This window comes from Typopeltis vanoorti, chromosome 6, assembly GCF_054136105.1.
Source record: "Typopeltis vanoorti isolate ZY-2024b chromosome 6, IOZ_Tvanoo_1.0, whole genome shotgun sequence".
NCBI lineage: Eukaryota > Metazoa > Arthropoda > Arachnida > Uropygi > Thelyphonidae > Typopeltis > Typopeltis vanoorti.
The window spans coordinates 70,591,272-70,613,381 of NC_143554.1; the positions used below are offsets into that span (position 1 = coordinate 70,591,272).

The 22,110-nt window shown below is 34.9% G+C and overlaps 1 protein-coding gene across 1 annotated transcript in view; it reads left to right on the forward strand.

Moving 5' to 3' along the window:
- Positions 1–553: 553 nt before the first annotated feature.
- The window catches only part of PGAP3 (Per1-like protein PGAP3), a 162,586-nt gene continuing 141,029 nt past the window's right edge, over positions 554–22,110 (forward strand). Inside the window, exons 1-2 of the mRNA XM_090394240.1 lie at positions 554–1,267; positions 12,482–12,634. Of these exons, the coding sequence (XP_090250366.1) occupies positions 974–1,267; positions 12,482–12,634 (447 nt within the window). The 5' untranslated portion in view covers positions 554–973. The remainder of the gene's footprint in view (positions 1,268–12,481; positions 12,635–22,110) is intronic.

Below are 22,110 nucleotides of genomic sequence, written 5' to 3' on the forward strand. Positions count from 1 at the left end.
TATGGCCTAAACTGCTTACAAATAATGTGTAACACTTGCTTACGTTAAACATATATTCGAATTAACGAAACTCCACTCGTGCCTTTTATGGAATTTGGTTATTTAAGTTTTACTTTTATTATTATTATGTGACACCTCCAGGGAGTCCAAAGACTCATCGTGGGAGAGTGTGCCAACAGCATTGAACGATTAAAACTCCTTCCAACTACTAACCGGCCTCAAACTTGCCTAACTTTTTCTGTGAGCCATTAGTAGCAGAGGCTCTACCAACGACCAACCTTTTAAGTGTATAAGTTTTGAATGCTACTTATACTGTATATTGATATCTATTTCTATAAACGATTTTATTTTTGATTCGGAAATAATCATAATCTTCATATTTGACTTTTAATATCTAACTGTCGCTCTAGATATATATCTCAGTTTTATGAATCAGCGAGGGCTATCCTTATAATTCTTGTTATTATTTTTTAGGGAATTGAAAAATACAAAGGATATTGGTGGCGTTCTATATTGTTATCCTGTGTTTCTCTTCAATTTTATAGTAAAATGCCATGTGACTGACAAATGTTATGGGTTTGTTTTTGGATAAGAAATTATGCTGAACAGCTCCATGTGTTATGTTTATTGATTTTATGTAGGAACTGATCATGAATAAAGGGCATTATATATGTAAAAGATTAGGGGAATCTCTCGTAGTATTTACTTGGCTCTTTTCAGTTTCTGAACTCTGTACTTGCAAAATTTCCAGCGATTGCTTCAGAAAATTTCGGATTCTGTTGTATTTCTACATCTTGCATCGGTTGTTAATTGCTGTTTTTGGCGAATACTTTTTTATTTGGTGTATAATTTCATATTTTAATCGTTGTTAAAAATGAAATGTTATATATTTAGCTCTAGCTCGTTCAGAGAAACCAGCTCTTCCGAGTCGCACATGCTGTTTCGGATCTTAAGTAAATAGTATAAATTTTTAATGCGCTCTTATATTTGTAGTTTGCCATGCATTTCATTTGTATTATTTATCATGGTAAAAAGTGTTGATGGATCACACGGGGACCGCTCTGATGTTTATCAGGCCTGTCTGCGATGGTGTGCCGCCCAAAACTGTTCAGATGCGACTGGTTTTGCCCACTTTACTGAAACTCGGCCGTGGCATTTAGCTTTACTGCATTGGGGTTGCCATGATGAATGTAAATATCAGTGCATGTGGCATACTGTGCAAGTTTTTAAGAAAAATGGACATTCAGTCCCACAATTTCATGGAAAGGTAAGCAAGAAGAATGCACATAAACAAATATATCAAGTAAAACCCAAATGATTCCTTATTATTAGAAAAAAAAATACAACAGTTACTTTTTTCCCTCCACCCATTTAATTTCCATTGACAGCTGCACGTTCTAAGTTCAGGCAGCTTTGTTAATCATAGAGTTCTGGTCACGCTATTTAACATAATTATTGTTATTACTATTACGTTACAACTCCAGGGAGTCCAAAGACTCATCAAGGGAGGGCACCTACTCTACAACTCCCTGTCTCCACCAACTACAACTAACCGCAATTACACCAATGCCATCTTCCTCCCAACACCACTAGTATTTCCACAGATATTCACAAACATCCATGCCAATGGTTGGATTTGAACCTGCAGCCTTTTGGCTGGAGAGGAGATATGCTAGTCACTCAACCAACCAGGCCGGCATTCTGCAGTTATTCTGCATTGATAGTTAATGTAGTTAATAATATAGTATTAGTGGCAACTTCTGTTAGGGAAATAATACTCGTATGTATACTGGAGAGGTTCTGTCATATTCATTCCCCCTGACCAGTAGATAATCATTTGTGACATATACCATCACTATATAATGAGGAATGTAATGATATTTCAGAATTTCATCTTCTGTAAATCAGTTTTAAAAATTCATTTCCATATCAGCAGAATATAACACTCAACCTTAGATTACTAAGGAAGTGTTATGCTGAAATGATGTATTACATTACAGAATAATATATATATATATATATATATATATATATATATATATATATATATATATATATATATATTTTTTATCAGTCTGTTTTTATATTTCAAGAAGCATTTTATTTGCTGAAATGTATATGTTTTTATGTATTGGAAGGAAAAGTCTGAACAGTTCACAGTGAAAGATGAACAGATGCAGTGAGAAAGTTATAAATAACAAATGCTCATTAGTTATTCTTCTTTTTTGAGACGGTCATACACAACTTGCTGGTATCATTCAGAACCAATTTCTGATGCATCGAACTGATCTTATCCATTCCCATCCTCTGCAGTTCATTCATCAACTTATCATGAGGTAATCTATCAAAGTATTATTATTACATATGGTTACCTCCACGAAGTCTATAGACTCATTGCAGGAGGTCCATCTCAAACTTCATCATCTTGATCACTTGCCTTTGAGTCCACTCCACCTTGTCCAGATTTTCAAGAAACTTAACAACCAGATCGAATATATGAATCTAGATGTATATGAATCTTATTTATCCAACCATTTGTCACCTTATTATAAAATGCAAATGGTTACTAAAACAAGACCTGCTCTTTACATACTCATGTTGACAGTCATAAAGAATGATGTCCATCAATCCAGTTATATATTCTATTAACCAAGTTCTTCAAGATCTTGACTACAACTACAGATATACAGACTGTTCTATAATTGGAAATTTCTCTTCCTTCAACTATATTTGTGGAGTGGTATTATTTTGGCTCCACCCCACTCTTTGGATTTTTTTTTTCTTTTGCAGTTTGTGACATCCTACTTGGAGGTAGCTATGCTAATTATTATACCAACATTACACATATTATTTAAGTTTTATTTGTTAAGCTTCCCCCCCCCCCACCCTCCAGTAATTACTTATAAAATTAAGTAAGTCAACTATTAAGATTTTTTTTATGATATCCTTTTCAATGTTAAACATGTAAAATATTACTGTATTTTAAGATTTTTCAACAGTTCATTATTGTAGCAGTTTGGTTGGCTGAGTGGTTAGCGTATCCACTCTCCATCCAAAAGGCTGCAGGTTCGAATCCTGCCATGGGCATGGATGTTTGTGATTGTCTGTGAAAATACTAGTGGTGGTGATGGGCAGTAGATGCCGTTGATGTAGATGATGTGGTTTGCTGTAGTTGGTGGATTGAGTGGTGGGGATGGAGAGTCATGGAGCAGATGCTCTCTCCCTCAATGAGTCTTTGGACTCCCTGGATGTGTTAAGTAATAATAATAATAATAATAATGTATTTTACTGTTAATTATAATCCCTTTGAGTAATGCATTCACTCATGTCCTATATAATGAACTGAATGAAGGGATTGAATACACAAAAACCAAACCTCCAGAATGCAGAATGGAGCAAAATGTCAGTAGTATAAATAAAATATAAATATCAGTAGTATAAATAAAGTACAATAAACATTCTACTGATTCATCTTTGGTAATGATTATTGCCAGTTTCCTTTCACATTTTCTAAAACTTTAGTTTATTTATTCACGTTATGTATTATCCAGAGAAAACTTTTTTTTTTTTCATTTTTAATCTCAATTTATTTCTAGAAAACATACACAGATTCAATAGCACTATCATAAATGATACATGCTAGTGGATATACAAAAATAATTTTTGATAGAAACCTTTTGCGCTATAGGTCATAAAACCTATATGACAAAACATTTTGTGGGATTTTCTCTTAACCTCAAAATGTTTTGAGGTTAAGAGAAAGAAGCAATCTATTGATGTAATTCTTTAGCAACTGGAGAAAGAAAACTGTGTGAAGATGGATGTTCTGGAGAATAGAAATGGAATGAAAGGGAAGAATGAAAAGGTTTGGTTAAGTTAAAGACAAACTGTGTACAGATAAGGTTATTCATAGATAGCAGTCATTCATGTTTTTACATTTAAAGGAAATTGAAGAAATAATGGTGGCCAGTTTAATGGAACAGCAACCCTGACAATATCAATAGAAAAAAACAAACAGAATAATCATGTGGAGGTTTCTCTGGTTAAGAAGTTCAATCGAATTATTTCGGTTTTGTGACCACATTTTTATTAAAAAAAAGACTTTTTTTTTTTTAAAAAAAAAAACAGGATGCTTAAGGGTCAAAGCTGTATAACTGAGAGGAGACCTCCACATAGCCTTTAAAGGAATGCAGAGAATCGACCAGGGCTTCTGACCTAATGTCCAATCCTCACCTTCTCGTGGTGCACCCTGTTGGATATCTACTTGGATACTGAACGAACGAGGATGGGCTGGAAATTTGGGATTTAGCAGACCAAATTGTATTCTTATTGGTTAAACCAAAATAAAAAACGATGGTATGACATGACAAAATTTCATTCCGGCTGGGGCGTCGCCTAGTTAAACAAGGCCCCCATTGTTTTTGGCAGGGAACCAGGGTGTACAGCGAAAAGTCAGCTACTGGTACAAATCTGAAAACACACCCCAACTCAACATCACCAGAGTTAAAGATCGGTACTATCAACATAAGAAGCCTGAATGGCAAAGAAATGGAACTAGCTGATGAATTACATAAGTACCAGATCACCATAATAGGGGTGACTTAAACAAAAAAGACAAAAACTGGTGAGATCTTTCTGAGCAATAAATACAAAATGTTATATTCAGGCAATGACAATCAAGGAAAAGAAGGAATAGCCATAGTATTCAGCACAAAATACGAGGCTAATTTTCTTGAATGGCAGTCAGTCTCAAGTAGAGTAATGTGGGCAAATATGTGAATGGGGAACTGGACAATGAGACTTATTTGTGCCTATGGTCCCACAGAAGGTTCCACTAAAGTAGAAGTGGAGGAATTTTTTGAGGGTTTAGAGAAAGCAACTGACACAATGAAAAAGGAAAAGTTGATCCTTGTTGGGGATCTAAATAGCAGAGTAGAAAATGATTGTGAGACATACAAATATATTTTGGAAAAATTTGGAGAAAAGAGCAAAGCTAATAATAATGGAAATATCTGTTGGATTTCTGCTCAGGACATGGACAGGTTATTACTAATACCATGTTCCAACATAAAAATGTGCACAAATTCACATGGAGAGAAGAGGCAAGGAATAAGAAAAGTCTCATTGACTATGTTATTGTTGATAGTGATGTTTTCTATTTGGTGCAGGACACCAGAGTGTACAGAGGATTTGAAATTGGAAGTGATCACTATTTAGTCTTGAGCAGGATAAAATTGAATTTCATATTGAAAAGAATAACATGTAAGAAAGTTTTAAAGCGAATAAATGTTGAGCAGCTCTCAGATGTGTACCGTAGACTAGAATACACAATGATTATTGAAGAAAAAATGAAAGAGTTTGAGAACAGGAATCAAACCTTGGAGATTCAGTGGCAAACTCTGAAGAAAACATTGATTGATTCTGCCAGAGAGGCATGTGGTGAGGTTGTCTGCAAGGATAAAAAAAAAATCAGAACTCCGTGGTGGACACAGGAAGTTAAAGAGGCAGTGAAGGAAAAGAAGAAAGCATATCAAAAGTTCCTGGCAAATAAGTCAGCTTGTGCTCTTAATGAATACAGAGACAAATGCAAGAATGCTAAACACTGTACAACTAGCAAAACAAAAGTCATGGGAGGACTTTGGCAAGAATATAGAAAATAAATATCAAGAAGGTGGCAAAATATTCTGGAGGTTGTTGAAGAAGCTTAGGAATGGAGGAAAGAGTGCTGTAAAAGGAGTTAGAGATGATAAAGTTGACATGAAAACAGGAGAAAAAGATATCCTTGAAGTATGGAGTAATTACTTTGAAAAACTGCTAAATGAAACAAGCAGTGATGACAGCATAGTGGTAAAAAACACTGACCAGGCATGCAGTCAGGAATACATATCCATACTTGAAGTAGAAAAAGCCATCAAAGGCTTGAAATGTGGAAAGGCAGCAGGAGTAGATGATATTCGACCAGAAATGCTGAAGTATGGTGGTATAAGAGTCTAACAGTGGCTGCACTGCATAATTCAGAAATCCTGGACAGAGGGACGAATTTCCGATGATTGGAATAGAGCTCTCGTAGTACCCATATATAAAAAGGGAAATAAAACTGAATGTGAGAATTACAGGAACCTACTGAGTGTTCCTGGCAAGATCTATGCAAGTATACTTGAGAAATGGTTGAGAAGAATTGTGGAAGAACAAGCTGGATTCAGGTCAAATTGAGGCTGTCTGGATCAGAGCTTCACTTTATGACAAATAGTCGAGAAAGCATGGGAATATATCAGAGATCTGTATTTAAGATATGGAAAATGCACATGACAATGTGCTGAGAGAGAAGCTTTTCAATATACTACAATTATATGGTGTCAATGGGGCATTATATCAAGCAATACTTAGTCTTTATTTAAGTTGTAAGTCAGCAGATGGAATTGAAGGAAGTACAGGAAGATGGTTTAATGTTAAACCTGGTGTGAGTCAAGGATGTACATTATCCCCTCTCTTATTCATTATCTATATGGATCACATTATGAAGGAAAGTGGTATTAAACATGATATCAAAATTGGAGATGTTAATGTCAGCTCTTTGCTTTATGCGGATGATGTTATACTTCTAAATAAATCCGCTACAAGTCTGCAAGATTCTCTGACTAAATTGAATAGCTGTTGTAATAGATATGGTATGAAGGTCAGCAATAAAAAGACAAAGACAATGAAAATAGGCAGAATCATTGAAAATGTGAACTGTGTGTGAATGGAGAATCTGTGGAACAAGTAAAACATTTCAGCTACTTAGGCACGATTTTTACTGAAGATGGTAAATTAAATATAGAAATAGACAACAGAATCAGTAAAGCTGGTATGGTGGGAAGTCATTCTCTCTTATTCCATATGAATAAATTCATATGGAATAAGAGAGAAATTAGTCGGAACACTAAATTAGCTGTATACAAGACAGTGTTCAAACCAGTTTTGACTTATGGATCTGAGAGCTGGGTCAGAAGTAAAACACTTGACCAGAGACTAGAGACCGCAGATATGAGAGTCCTGAGAAAGATCATAGTCATGAACAGATGGCATCAATGGCAATATCATATTAAAAACGAGGATATTAGGGAAGAACCTGACATTGTCAGCATCCAGGAATGCGTTAGCAGATCTGATCTCAGGTGGTATGGTCACTTAAACAAAATGGGCGAAGAACGATTAGCAAAACAAGTGTTCTCTGCCAGGTTGGCAGCAAAACGACCCAGAGGAAGACCAAGATATAGGTGGATTGATACAGTACAAAGTGTCTTGGACGATAGAAATATAAGATCTGATAATGTTGAAGTCTTGACAAGTAACAGACTGATTTGGAGGAAAATTGTAGATAGGAAGTTAGTAATGATGTAATTTTTTTCATGTAGTACTATCACATCCTGTACACCCCTTGAGGGTACATGGCAGGAATTTGATGATGATGTTTTTTAAAACTAAACAAGTATTAAAAAACAAACCCGAGAAATTTTTCGTTAGTCGTCATGCTAACATTTTCAGGGATAAAGATAACTAAAAGTTTAAAGCACAAACTATAAGAAATTAAGAAAATCACAAGTTCATTTGTTGGTATTATGAACATCAAAAAAGTTCGTTAAAAAACCAAATAACAGATCTATACAACCGTTAATACGTGTTAGCTGGATACAGTACTATTTGATGTCGCATTCTGTGGTTCACTTTCACTCTGTCCGAGGTCTGAACTGGGTAAATTTTTGATTAACGCTCAACAAACTTGATTTAACTGTTGTATAGATCTGTTATTCGTTTTTTTAACAAACTTTTTTGATGTTCATAATACCAACAAATGAACTTGTTTTTTTCGTAATTTCTTATAGCTTGTGCTTTAAACTGTTAGTTATCTTTACGTCTGAAGATGTTGGTCTGACTAACGAAACTTGTCGGGTTTGTTTTTTAGTACTTGTTTAGTTTTAACAGTCATTTTTAATAAAAATGTGGTCACAAAACCGAAATAATTCGATTAAAACAAACAGAATGTCTGTTGTGTGTGTGTGAGAAAGAGCCCATCCTTTAGAAGCCATTTTGTACAGAAAAGGAGAGGTTTTTTTTTAAGCTGAGAAAGTTATTAATGTGACATGCCAGACAAAGCTAGAGTGTAAATTATCCAAGAATTGTATACTTTGAAGCTGTAGTAGTTCCATATCCACTTACCCCCCCCCCCCTACTGCAGATATGGTTAGAAAAGGATGGGTTTTAATTATATAGTTTTCCTGCTTTCAGAAGCTAGAAATGGCTTGAGAAAGTTGCATGTTTGGTTGTGTTCTGTGTTTAGAACAAAGAAAACAGATTATCTAACTTGTAAAGTTCATCCACCCACACTATTGTGGATTGGTTTCAACTTTTTGTGAATAATGCTCACATTAAAAATAAATAATAAAATTATCATAGGATAGCTAGTTTAAATTGTGAATAACAAGGAAGATAATTTCACTAGCACAGAACCATGCGGCACACTAGTCATCTGCTTTCTGTTGGATTCTACTCCTCCATATACCACGTTTTTGATATCTCTCTGGCAGCCACCCTTTCATTCACATAACCAGTGTCATATCCATCCCCATTTGTTCTGATTTGTGTAACAGAGTTCCACGTATTCCGTCAAATGCCTTTGCGAAATCCAGCAGAATCATGTAGCCATTTCCTTTATTGAACTCAGCTGTTACTCTATTACTGAGGGAGACCCAAATTTTATCCTCTTTCAACTGCCTTTGAATTTTACTAGAAATGAGACTTAAATTAAAGAGCCTAGTCAGAGGCATTGCCAATTCCCTTGCGCATTCTACCAAAACATGAGCTGATATCCTGTCTAATCCCACAGCTGTATTTACTTTGAGATTCTGCAATATTCGAAGAACCTCCAGTTCAACCATCCTTGTTTCCACATCAGTCTGTCACATATGTCACAGCATTAACCTCACTTGGATGATATATCCTTGTAAAGTGGTCACTCAGTTACTATTCTATCTGCTTTTGTCACCTTATTACTATCAGCACTTATTAGGGTTATTAATCCATAGTCATTCTTCCTCTTACTTGCCATGTAATAAAAGAATTTTTTGGGATTTGGTCGATGCCGGCCTGGTTAGCCAAGTGGTTAGCGTATCTGCTCTCCAGCCAAAAGGCTGCAGGTTCGAATCCCGCTGGGGGCATGGATGTTTGTCTGTGAAAATACTAGTGGTGGTATTCAGAAGTAGATGATGAAGGTAGTTGCGATTGGTGGAGAGTTGCAGAGTGGGTACCCTCCCTTGATGGGTCCAAGGACTCCCTGGAGATGTTATATAATAATAATAATTTCTGTTGGCCTGCTAGGCTAGTTTCTTGTAATCTGGTTTTGCCTTCCTTACCATGCTGGTCTCTTTTCTCTTTATATACTCTCCACAACAATTTATTTTTTTTGCAGCTAATGCATAATGATACTACTCATCCATCAAACTCCTACTTGATTTTACCCTCTTATGTATACAATTTAATATTATTATCTCTAGATACCTCTTAACTATCTCTCATACACTACCCTTGCAGGTCTTTATGCTATGGCACAGCTTATAGTTGTGCCATGGCATTGCAGCCTCCTAATTTTGTCATTATCACCTGCATTGTAATTCTACATATACCCCTTCTTGATAGAATATTCCTCATATTTTGCATTCTTGCAAGTCAAGACTGAATGGTCACGTTTCCCAATTGGAGGCAATGTGTTTTACAGTATATAATAATGTAAAACAATGAATACAAGTAAATCACAATTATGTGAAATTTTTATATTAGCATAATTGTGAAGATAAGATACAGGAAAACTTTGCTTAATGAAAATTCAATATGGCGATAATCAGTTAGCGCAATTGAGTGAAATGATACTCTTTCCTGCTTTAAGTGAGTGATTAATCAGTTAATGTGATTTTTTTACATTATGTGAAATTTTTTGTTGCCAATCTGCAGTGAGTGGAAAAGCTGGCATAATTTGCAAAGCATAATTCAGGAGGGTGATTGTGATGATCGGCAAATATTCAATACAGTCAAATTGGTCTCTTTTGGAAGCGTATGCCAACAAAAACTTTCCTAGCTAAAAGTGAAGCATCTCATCTAGGGTACAAAGCATCTAAAGATCATCTTACACTTTTATTAGGAGGCAATGCAGAAGGCGACTTAAAACTCAAGCCTATGTTAGTTTATCATGTGCAAAATCCAAGATCTAACATTATTGAAGAAATGAGCACAATTGGAAAAGAACTTGGATTTAATGAACTGGATTATGAAGATGTGAAAAACTTGCTCAATTCCCATTCAGAATAGTTAAGCGAGAATGATCTCCTTCAACTAGAAGAACAGTGTGCATATGAATAAGATAAGCTGTGCGAACAAGAAGAGAATGTTTAGACTAAGAAGCTAACTGCAAAAGAACTTGAACTAGTTTTCAATTACATTGAGTATGCTAATGAAATTTTGTTTGGTGCTGATCCTGATATAGAATGAAGCTTCGAAGTCCATTCTATTCTTGATAAAGCAATCACAAATTGCATGACAAGATGAAAAGTCGAGCATGATTCAAACATCTTTACTTAATTTTTTTTTTTTAAAAAGTAGCTCAGTCAAATTTTTGGACATTAAATAAAAATTTAAGCAATTGATTTTTGTTAACTTTGATGATTTTATCCACTAATATCAGCACTTCCCAAATGGTGGGCCGCAGCCTCTTGGGGGCTGTTAGTTTTGTTGAGGGGGAGCCATGAAATAATGAAAACAAATATAAAATGTGTTAAGACTAATAAGATAGATAATATCTATCTATCTATCTATATAAAAATATAAGATAATGTGGCATGTCAAATGTATATGTAAGATGCTAAAAATGTAATATTTGCATTTGATTTTTGCAATATTCACTTTGTATGTTTTGTATTGAATATAAATACAATAAATATTATAATAACGTCTGTATTACGATTTTTTTTTCGATGGGGGCCATAAAATATTTTAATTTTTTCAAAGGGGCCTTTACATCCATAAGTTTGGGAAGCACTGCTCTAATATAGCTTATAGTGTAATTTTTTTTCCAAATTTACACTAACTGATAGATGATTATAATTATTCCTATTGTTTATTGTATTCACTTAGTGCGCATTAATTGATGGATTAATTAATCTCATTAAGTGAGGTTTTCCAGTACTTCACATGCAAACTTAGGTAAAAGATTAAACAAGAATATAATTTACTAAGAGATATAAAAGTCTGTTAGCAAACTATTGATTGATGATCATCACCTCAATTTTCTCCAAAATAATGGAGAAAGTTGACAATCAACTTCATCAGCTGGCGGTTATCGTAGTTTAATGTCCTGTAGTGGATATTGAAAACGTGTGATACAGAAAATATCAGTATAAATGGCGGAGAATAAATGAAATATTGAGATTTGCTAGACTTTAATGAAATTATGTATCAAATTCCAGAATTGCCAAATGATAAACATATTAGAGAGCTATCATGTATATTGTTATTGTTATTACATAGGCAACTCCATTGAGTTCGTAGACTCATCAAGGAAAGCCTTAAATATTATGCCAAGTATTATTCAATATTTGCACAATATCTATCATGCTTTGCTTTGAATTCATTCACAGTTATGAAACCACAACAGACTCTGCAACCTATTCCATTCATTCGCCACTCTCCAAGCAACAATCTAGTCCTCACAGCCTTCCTAACCACATGCATGCTGAATTTCTAAGGATGATTCCTAGTTCTTCACCAGTTGATCTATTCTGAAAAGTTTTCTCTCTATCAATCCTTTAAACATCTTTCAGTAATTTGTATGTCTTAGTCATATCTTTAACCTGTCCTCATAAGGGGCATTTCATAGACCTACCACCATCTTGGAGACTCGCCTCTGAACACCTAAGAAACTCAGGTGACCAAGTCTGTGCACAGTAGTCAAGATGAGGTCTTTTAAAGAGGTATAATAACCTGCTTCTCTCTGCTCATTAGGGTGTTCTTCATTAACCAAGTAATCTCCCGTTTCAGCTACTCTTGAGACATGTCCTTTAAACTTCAACTCCCTATCCATTGGCATTTCCAAATCCCTAGCTTGATCAGTTTGCTACAGTTCCATCAGTATGATACATAGTTGTTAATCTTTTCATCCATTGGGTTTAGAAATATATATATATATATATATATATATAATCAAAATAAGAGAGAAGGATAAATACATCAGAAGAAACAAGTAAAAAAGGGCTTTTTTTTTTTAACAGTTTTGTAATAAATGTATTGGCTATGTTTATGATGTTAAATATGAGAAGTCTGTAATTTTATTTAACTTTTTCCCAATTGTTATTTGTAGGATATTAAGTTGATAACTTCATGTGTTATACAAATAATACTTATAGTAGAGACTGTGTTTAGATTTTTTTATATATTTTTTATTTTATTTTAATAGTGGCCTTTTATTAGACTTGCTGGAATTCAGGAACCTGCTTCTGCACTATTCTCCATACTAAATGCAATAAGTCACTTTTGCATGTGGCAAAAGTTTAGGAAAAATGTTCCAAGTTACTCTCCAAATTATGCTGTTTGGAATGTACAAGGAGTAGTAAGTATTTTTGTTTTTAATGATTTGAACAGATACTGTCCATACACAAAACAGTGCTGTAGCCTTTAGTAGACTTTTGCCATTTTACTCAACAAGCTGCATGCTTACTTGTATCAGAGTTTAGTATATATATAATTAAAATAGTTTATATTCTGGATATGTTGACAGGTAATGCCCACATCTTCACACCTATGAAGATCTATACTTTTATATAACAGTATGGACAAAACACCCATTGCAATGCATCATGGGAGATTGAGAATGAGAGGATTGGTAATCATGGACTTCAGTTTTCAGTTGCCTTAGTCGATTCTATCTGTTTTTTAGATTTCATTCTGGTGAAATTAACTTCGGTTAATAAAATTAACTGAATTAATAAAAATAAACTATTTCAGTACTAACATTAGGAAATGACATAAAACTGCAATTAAAGTACACTAATTACAGGAGAACAATAACCAAATGACAATGTATATTACATATGCATATCAGGTTAAAGCATTGATTCATGTATCAATACTGGCACCTTAGCATTTTAATGTTGACTTTGTTCCTTTATCCTGAATTTTGCATTCATAATTTGACCTTTGAAGATAACCATTTTATGAGAAGTATACTATTTAGATTTTTGCTAACTATCCATTACAAGTTCTGGGAAGTGACACTACATCTTATTTTATGTTATGTTATTGTGTAAAGAATAAGATGAAAAACATTCAACTAATTTCCTAGTTGTCATTCTGGTTGACTTGAGTGGATAGCATTCCTGCTGTCTAACCAATAATACCTTATGAGTGTGAATCTGTCTATAAAGTATGGATGTTTGTTAATGTATTCGAGTGGTGAATAAATTTCATTGCCTAGTGTGAGACCATTGTTATCTTTATTGAAGACCTGAAGTGATTTGAAAAAGTTCCTTGTTTGGTGTGAGTTTCCAGAGTACCTTACCCTTAACCCATCTAGTATACTAACATAAAATAGCTTTGCAAACTTTCGTAGATGGGATTCAATTAAAAAAAAAAGTTACAGAATTTATTAGGATTGGAATTTATTAGGATCTGGGTGGATTTATTGACATTAATTTAAGCTAATGTAAAATAAATTTTACATTAGCTTAAATTAATGTCACTTACCTGAATTCTTCATAAATAAATATTTGTACTTTATACTATTAAAATCAAAAATAATGTTCATCATTTGTGTTCCCTCTCTGTTTTTAACTGGAGGTGATCAAGCTGACTGACTGACTACTAAATTTTTCACATTATTTTTCGCTTTTAATTGTGCAGATAGCCAGTGGTGTGTTGGGACCGACTCCCATGAGCCGATTGTTAAAATTTTTCAAATTTAGCGAGCCGGTTGTTAATGTTTTTAAGTCGGGCAAGCCTGTTATTAAAATTCTTTATGAAAGGATAGATGATGATATCTATCCTTTCTACTAAAAATAACTATATAATAAACATTTACATATAATAAATTTAGTTTAATCCTTTATCCAAGTGTAAGCAAACAAAGTTTGCGCCTGAAAATATCTTCAGGACCGAGGTAAGGTAGTGCAACTCCGAGCAAAGGGGGACCAAGCTCTCATCACTCTTTATCTCAGTATCTCCCATAATGCAAAGCACATCTCCTCGGACATGTATACTACTATGCATTAAGGGCCACTACCCAGACTGGTTTCAACCTTTATTGAGGTCTTGTCAGTGGGAGGCAGACCCAAACGTGGAGATACTAAGGCCGAAACAATAGGAGAGGTCATATTTACCTATAGGAGTTGCCAACAGGTGTACCACCTTATTTTTTTTGGATAAAGGTTTGAACTAAATTTATTATAGTGTAACCAAGTGAAAATTAAACTTCCAAACACTTACATATATTATTATTATTATCATCATCATCAAAAATAAATGCATAAAGGCGAATTCACAAAACACAAACTCAATTTATGAACAGATAGCCGTTAGTTGAAAAAATGAAATAGAAATAAGCAACAATAAATATTCTTCTGTTTTTTAATAAATGTATGTAAGAACAATAATGCCTTTCCATTAGAAAAATCTTAAGAAAATTTTTTTTTCCAGCCCTTGCTATTCAAAATGTCGAAGTGGCAAAGCGATTTACAAAACTTCTTAAACATTAAAAGGACAAAATTTGAAGAAACAGAATCGGCTCGCTTTATGTGACATTCACATAAAGCGAGCCGGTTGTTAAAAATTTACCAACACAATTTAACAATGCACATAGCACTTTTTTAGTTCATTACAATTTCAGCTTAATGACATTAAGCTGACATTCTGAAATTTAAACATTAATTCTGGAGTTTTATTTTATAATTTCATACTTTTCCTGCCAATTTGTTTGTATTCTGTTTCCATTGCCTGACTTAAGCTGTTTTCTCCTCAAATTTAACACAAACTATAGATGATAATGTTCAATGGTTATTAAAAGTTTAAAATATTTCACTATTGCCAGCTACCAGTGCTTGAAATTTCAATGCATATGGAGAAGTAAATTCAGGACGTTATTGTGCTCTGGGAGAGGGAAGGTTAGTAATAATCCCAACAGATAATCTCTGATAAATATTGTTATGTGATAATCAAGAGTAGTTACTGAATTGAACTGAATATCAATACCTTTCTTGGATATTTCTTTCTGGGGAACGGAGTTGGGGGATTGAGTTTTTTTCCCTTTAAATTCTCTTTAATCTCTGTTAAATATTGTTGTGTGATAATCAGCAGTAGTTACTGAATTGAAAGTAGAGTGATGTAAGCAAATATCAGAATGGAGAACTGGACATTGAGACTTATTTGTGCCTATGGTCCCACAGAAGGTTCTACTAGCTAGAAGTGGGTGAATTTTTTGAGGCTTTACAGAAAGCAACTGACACAATGAAAAATAAAAAGTTGGTCCTTGTTGGGGATCCAAATAGCAGAGTAGGGAGTGATTGTAAGACATACAAAAATATTTTGGGAAAATTTGGAGAAAAGAGCAAAGCTAATAATAATGGCAAATACCTGTTGGATTTCTGCTCAGGACATGGACTGGTTATTACTAACACAATGTTCCAAACATAAAAATGTGCATAAATTCACATGGAGAGAAGAGTCAAGGAATAAGAAAAGTCTCATTGACTATGTTATTGTTGGTAGTGATATTTTCTCGCTGGTACAGGACTAGATTGTATGTGATCACCATTTATTCTTCAAATCCAATCTTCAAATGGAAGTGATCACCATTTATTCTTGAGCAGGATAAAATTGAATTTTATATTGAAAAGAGGAATATATAAGAAAGTTTTAAAGCGAATTAAAGTTGAACAGCTCTCAGATGTGAACTGAAATACACAAAGATTATTGAAGAAAAAATGAAAGAGTTTGAGAACAGGAACCAAACCTTGGAGATTCACTGGCAAGCTCTGAAGAAAACATTGATTGATTCAGCCAGAAATGGGTATGGTGCAGTTGTCTACAAAGATAGAAAAATCAGAACTCCATGGTGGACATGGGAAGTTAAAGAGGAAGTGAAAGAAAAGAAGAAAGCATATCAAAACTTCCTGACAAATAAGCCAGCTTGTGCTCTTAGAGAATACAGAGACAAATGTAAGCACTCCGTAAAACTTGCTAAACAAAAGTCATGGGAAGACTTTCTTAAGAATATAGAAAATAAATATCAAGAAAGTGGCAAAATATTCTGGAGGTTATTAAAGAAGCTCAGAAATGGAGGAAAGAGTGCTGTAAAAGGAATTAGAGATCATAATGGTGACATGAAAACTGGAGAAAAAAGATATCCTTGAAGTATGGTGTAATTACTTCAAAAAATTGCTAAATGAAACAATCAGTGACAGCACAGTGGTAAAAAACACTCACCAGGTGCAAACAGGAATATCCATACTTTAAATAGAAAAAAACTATCAAAAGCCTGAAATGTGGAAAGGCAGCTGGAGTAGATTCAACCAGAAATGCTCCAGTATGGAGGTATTAAAGTGTAACAGTGGCTTCACTGCATAGTTTAGAAGGCCTGGACCGAGGGATGAATTCCAGATGATTGGAGTACAGCTCTCATAGTACCCATATATAAAAAGAGAAATAAAACTGAATGTGAGAATTACAGTGATGTTTCTCTACTGAGTATTCCTGGTAAGATTTATAGACGTATACTTGAGAAATGGTTGAGAAGGATTGTGGAAGGGAAGCTTGGTGAAGAACAAACTAGATTCAGGCCAATTAGAGGCTGTCAGTCTCGGATTTTCACTTTACGACAAATAGTTGAGAAATCATGGGAATATAACAAAGATCTGTTATAAGTTTTGTAGATCTGGAAAAGGCGTATGACAAGGTGCCAAAAGAGAAGCTATTCAGAATGGTACAGTTTTATGAAAAGCATTATATCAAGCAATACTTAGTCTTTATTTGAGTTGTAAGTCAGCAGTTAGAATTGAAGGAAGTACAGGAAGATGGTTTAATGTTAAATCTGGTGTGAGACAAGGATGTACATTATTCCCTCTGTTATTCATTATCTATATGGATCACATTATGAAGAAAAGTGGTATTAAACCTGTTATCAAAATTGGAGATGTTAATGTCCGCTCTTTGCTTTATGCAGATGATGTTATAATTCTAAATAAATCTGCTACAAGTCTGCAAGATTCCCTGACTAAATTGAATTACTGTTGTAATAGATATGGTATGAAGGTTGGCAATAAAAAGACAAAGACAATGAAAATAAGCAGAAGTATTGAAAATATCAACTGTGTTGTGAATGGAGAACCTATACAACAAGTAAAAATTTCAGATACTTGGATACAATTTTTAGTGAAGATGGCAAATTAAATATGGAAATAGACAACAGAATTAACAGAGCTGGTATTGTAGGAAGTCAACTGAATAAATTTATATGGAATAAGAAAGAAATTAGTCCAAACACTAAATTAGAAGACGATGTTCATATCAATTTTAACTTATGGATCTGAGAGCTTGGTCAGAAGTAAAACACTTGACCAAAGACTAGAGACTGCAGATATGAGAATCCTGAAAAAGATTAGAAGCTTGAATAGATGGTATCAATGGCAATATCATATTAAAAAACGAGGATATTAGGAAAGGACTTGTTAGCATCCGTGAATGTGTTAGCAGAGCTAATCTCATAAGGTATGGTCATTTAAACAGAATGGGAGAGGAAGGATTAGCAAAACAAGTGTTCTCTGCCAGGTTGCCTGGAAAAAGACCCAGAGGAAAACTAAGGTATAGGTGGATTGATACAGAAAAAAGTGCCTTACGAGATAGAAATATGAGATCTGATTATCTTGAAGTCTTGACAGGTAACAGATTGATTTGGAGGAAAATTGTAGATAGGAAGTTAGTAATGAAGTAAATTTTTCATGTGGTACTGTCATATCCTGTACATCCCTCGAGGATATATGTCAGAAATTTGATGATGATGATGACTGAATTGAATATTTCTTTTATGGGAATGGGGTTGGTGATTGAGTTTTTTCCCCCTTTAAATTCACTACATAGCAAACAACCTTAAGCAATAACAAATTATTTATCTGGTCCCTATCTGGTGCTATAGCAAAGTGCTAGGGACCAGATAAATAGCACCTACTGTAGGTTGCTCTTTTATTTCTTCTCTCAGTAACTGCCAGGTGAAAACAATAACCTTTATGAGAATTGCTATTTTATATGAGACATTAATTTCCTTACCATTATTATCATCATACTTCAGTGGAGCAAAAGGAGTCTTCATTGGAGGTTGACACACACACACACACACCTCATCATACTGTGACTTAAATATATTTACTGACTTCAGACTCACCACACTTTCAGGCACTGCATTTAAACTCCCCACACACAAAAAAACTACTTCTCACCTTCCTTACTCACACCTCCTAATACAATTTCTAGGGAAAGCACTTGTTCCCCCCCCCCCCCCCCACACACACACACATACATATTCTATGAAAAATCTTTTCCACATTAATCCAGTATAATAGTCCCTTATCAACTTATGTCTTGATCCAATCTTCTCTCCTCTTCTTTCCTTCTATCCACTAGATTCTGCAATTTGTATTCCCTCAATCTGGCTTCATACTCAGCATTCTATAGACCAGAAACCACCTTAGTTCATCTCTAAACCATTTCCAGCATATCTTTATTCTTTTGAAAACAGGTGACCAAATCTTTGCACCAAATCATAACATCCTTGCTTCCTGTTAGTGTCCTATGCATCACTGCCATAATCTGTTCTGCTGTCCTCACAATTTTAGCAAAATGTCCCTGAAATTTCAGGTCCCTATCTACCAACATCCTCCTTCATCTCCTCTACCTTCCCACCATTATACTCTGTATCCCATCTTTGCTTCTCAAATTTTAAAACTTACACTTTGCCACATTGACCTGGTAACCCCACAAATTTTTCTATTCATCCATGCTGCATAGCTACAACATTCATTTACATACAAATTAAACAGTAATGTTCCCCAAACAGACCCTTGAATCACAACCCTAGTGACTTTCCTCTTCTGAGATTATGCTTCCCCCATACATTATTTGTCAAAACCTATCAGATAGTCAATCTCCAATCAAATGCACTAATCTAACCTCATCTGTTCCAGTTTAATTAAAGACTTTTGCAAAATCTAAATATTCCAGTGTGTATGCATCTGCTCACATGCATTTATCACCTTGTTAGAATAATTAAGCAGACATGAACTTCTTTATGAACTTATACCCTACACCAAAATGCTGCTGTTGTCAATCCCATTTGGTAAGTCCTATAGCCTTATTGACATCATGTTTTTTCCTTTCTTCATATACTTCCTGTTCACACACACACACACCATCACTTGCTCCTCCTTTTCCACTGCTCTCAAGTCCTGCATAATGTTACATTCAAGAGAATGCAATATTTTTTGAATTTGCTCAGTCAGTGTATCTACCATATCTTTTTCACTAGTTTTCATCCTTCCATTTTCATTAACCAGTATCATCCTTTCACAATCACCTTCCTTCTATTGGCCATGTATTGAAAAATCTCCCTAGTATTTCTTTTGGTCTCATTAGTTAGCTGACTGCTGCTCATACTTCACTTTTGCTACCCTTACCAAGATTTGTTATCTTTCTTCCTGTACTTACACCTCATGCAAATGATATTACCACTTATCATCTTGTGCTTCTCCGTAGTGCTTTCTTCCAAACTGCATACCTCACTTCTTAATTCATCCATTTTATACCTACCTTATTTAACCTAGTGACTTTGAGAATGCACCCAGGCATTATCTTTGTCAGACAGTTCCTGAACAGGTCCCAAGATTGATCTTCTCTCCATCCAATTCCTCATTCCATGACATAGTTCAAGCTGTTTCCTAAGCTTGTTATAATCACCAGCCTTATAGTTCCAGACGTATTTCTTTCTTACAGAAGTCTTCATGTGATTGGCCAACCTATGTAATCACTTCATGGTCACTTTCACCAACTGGAGGAAGATTTTTGCTACCTCATGTACAATAACATCCTTTGAGGAAAATCAAATTCAAGACTCTTGATCCCCCATGTAACCACCGTTATGTACTGCTTAAGGTAGATGTCCCTCAAAAAATTCACTCTCTTTGCCTCAGATACTCTCTTCATTCCAATCTGTATTACCATACTTAAAATCTTCCATAATGAAGATCACCCTGTTCTCATTAGCCCTATACAGATCAGTTTGCCATTTTCTTCTCACTGTTCTCCATATTACCAGGTTTATACATTGCCCAACTAAATATTTCATTTTGTTCACATCCAATTCACATTATACTGCTTCAAAACTGTTGTTCCTTTCATCTCCACCTTAGATGGGCATAACTTCTCTGCTACGATCAATAGCACTCCTGCTTTTTTTGCCCAGTCTATCTTCATGAAAAACATTGCATCCATCCATCCATTTCTATTCCTGTCAGAATACCATCCTCATCCATCCACATCTTACTTATTCCAACAATTTTTGGGTGAATATACTCTATCATTGCTACAGTTTCATTCTTTATTTAAAATACTTCTGTTATTTATAAACTTACATATTAGCCTATTTCTAGTTCAAATCCTTCCAACCTCACTACTCTGATATGACACCTTCATACCTCTCCTAGCCACTTCTCTGCCATCACGGTTGAAATATAAATTAGACATATTTATTTCTCTCATATCCCTGATCATCTCAATCCTTATATACTCACACATCTGCTTCTGTATCCACCATCCACTCTTCTCACAGTGTCTCCTTGTCCACATTGACTCTCCATTTTTATTATTATGGTTATTATGGACAACTCCAAGGAGTCCCAAGACTCATCAAAAGAGGCCCTAAACATCATGTCAAGAATTATTCAGCATTTGCATAGTAATTATCATATTTTGCTTTGAACTCATTCACAGTCATGGCACCCACAACAGACTGACAGCTTATTCTACTCATTCACCGTGAAAAACCTAGTTCTAACACCCTGCTAACTACACTCTTGCTCAGTTTTCATCAATGGTTCCTAGTTCTCCCACCATCACCACACCTGTTTTGAAAAATTTCCTCTGAATAAGTTCCCTTTTCTGCCTATCAACCAGTTTCTGTAACCCACAAATCTTCAACCTGTTCTTGTAAGGTTCATTCCATAGACCTGCTATCATCTTGGTTACTCACCTCTGGATCCTCTCTACCTCCTCCTCATCACCAAGAAACCCTGGCACCCAGATCTGCACAGTAGTCAAGATGGAGTCTTATCAAGACTCAATAAAGAGGAACAATAACTTGCTTGTCTCTGCTCATCAAAGTATTTTTCAGTAACCAAGTGATCTGATGAGCTGCTTTAGCCACTTTTGCTATGTATCCTCCTAAACTTTAACTCCCTATCCACTAACACTCCCAAATCTCTGGCTTCATCAATTTCCTGGAGTACAGTTCTGCCACTGTGGTATACTGCTGATAATCTTTTCACCCCAAAATGCATAACCTTACACTTAGCCATATTAAACTGATATCCATTCTCCTTAGCCCAGTCTGCCAATTTATCTCAATCATCCTGCAAAATTTTGACATGTGTATTAACTATTGCTCTATCCAACTTTACATCATCAGCAAATTACTGAACAGTTCCTCTCCAATCCTTTCCTGTATCATTAATGAACAAATTAAATAGCAGTGGTCCAAGAATCCTGTGGCACACCACTAGTCACAGGCCTTCTTTTGGACACTCTACTCCTGAATAAAAGGCTTTTTGCAAAGTCCAGCAGTATACTGTAGACCCATTGCCCTTATCCAATTCAGCCATCATAGTATTATAAAACGTGAACAAGTTACTGAGGCAGGATCTACCCCTCACAAAGCTATGCTGCCTCCCACTCCTCCCATACAGTATCCCATTTCCATCTATCCATTCCTATATTTTGCTCTTGACCAACTTCTCCAATACTTTGACAATGACTCCTGATATGCTGATCAAT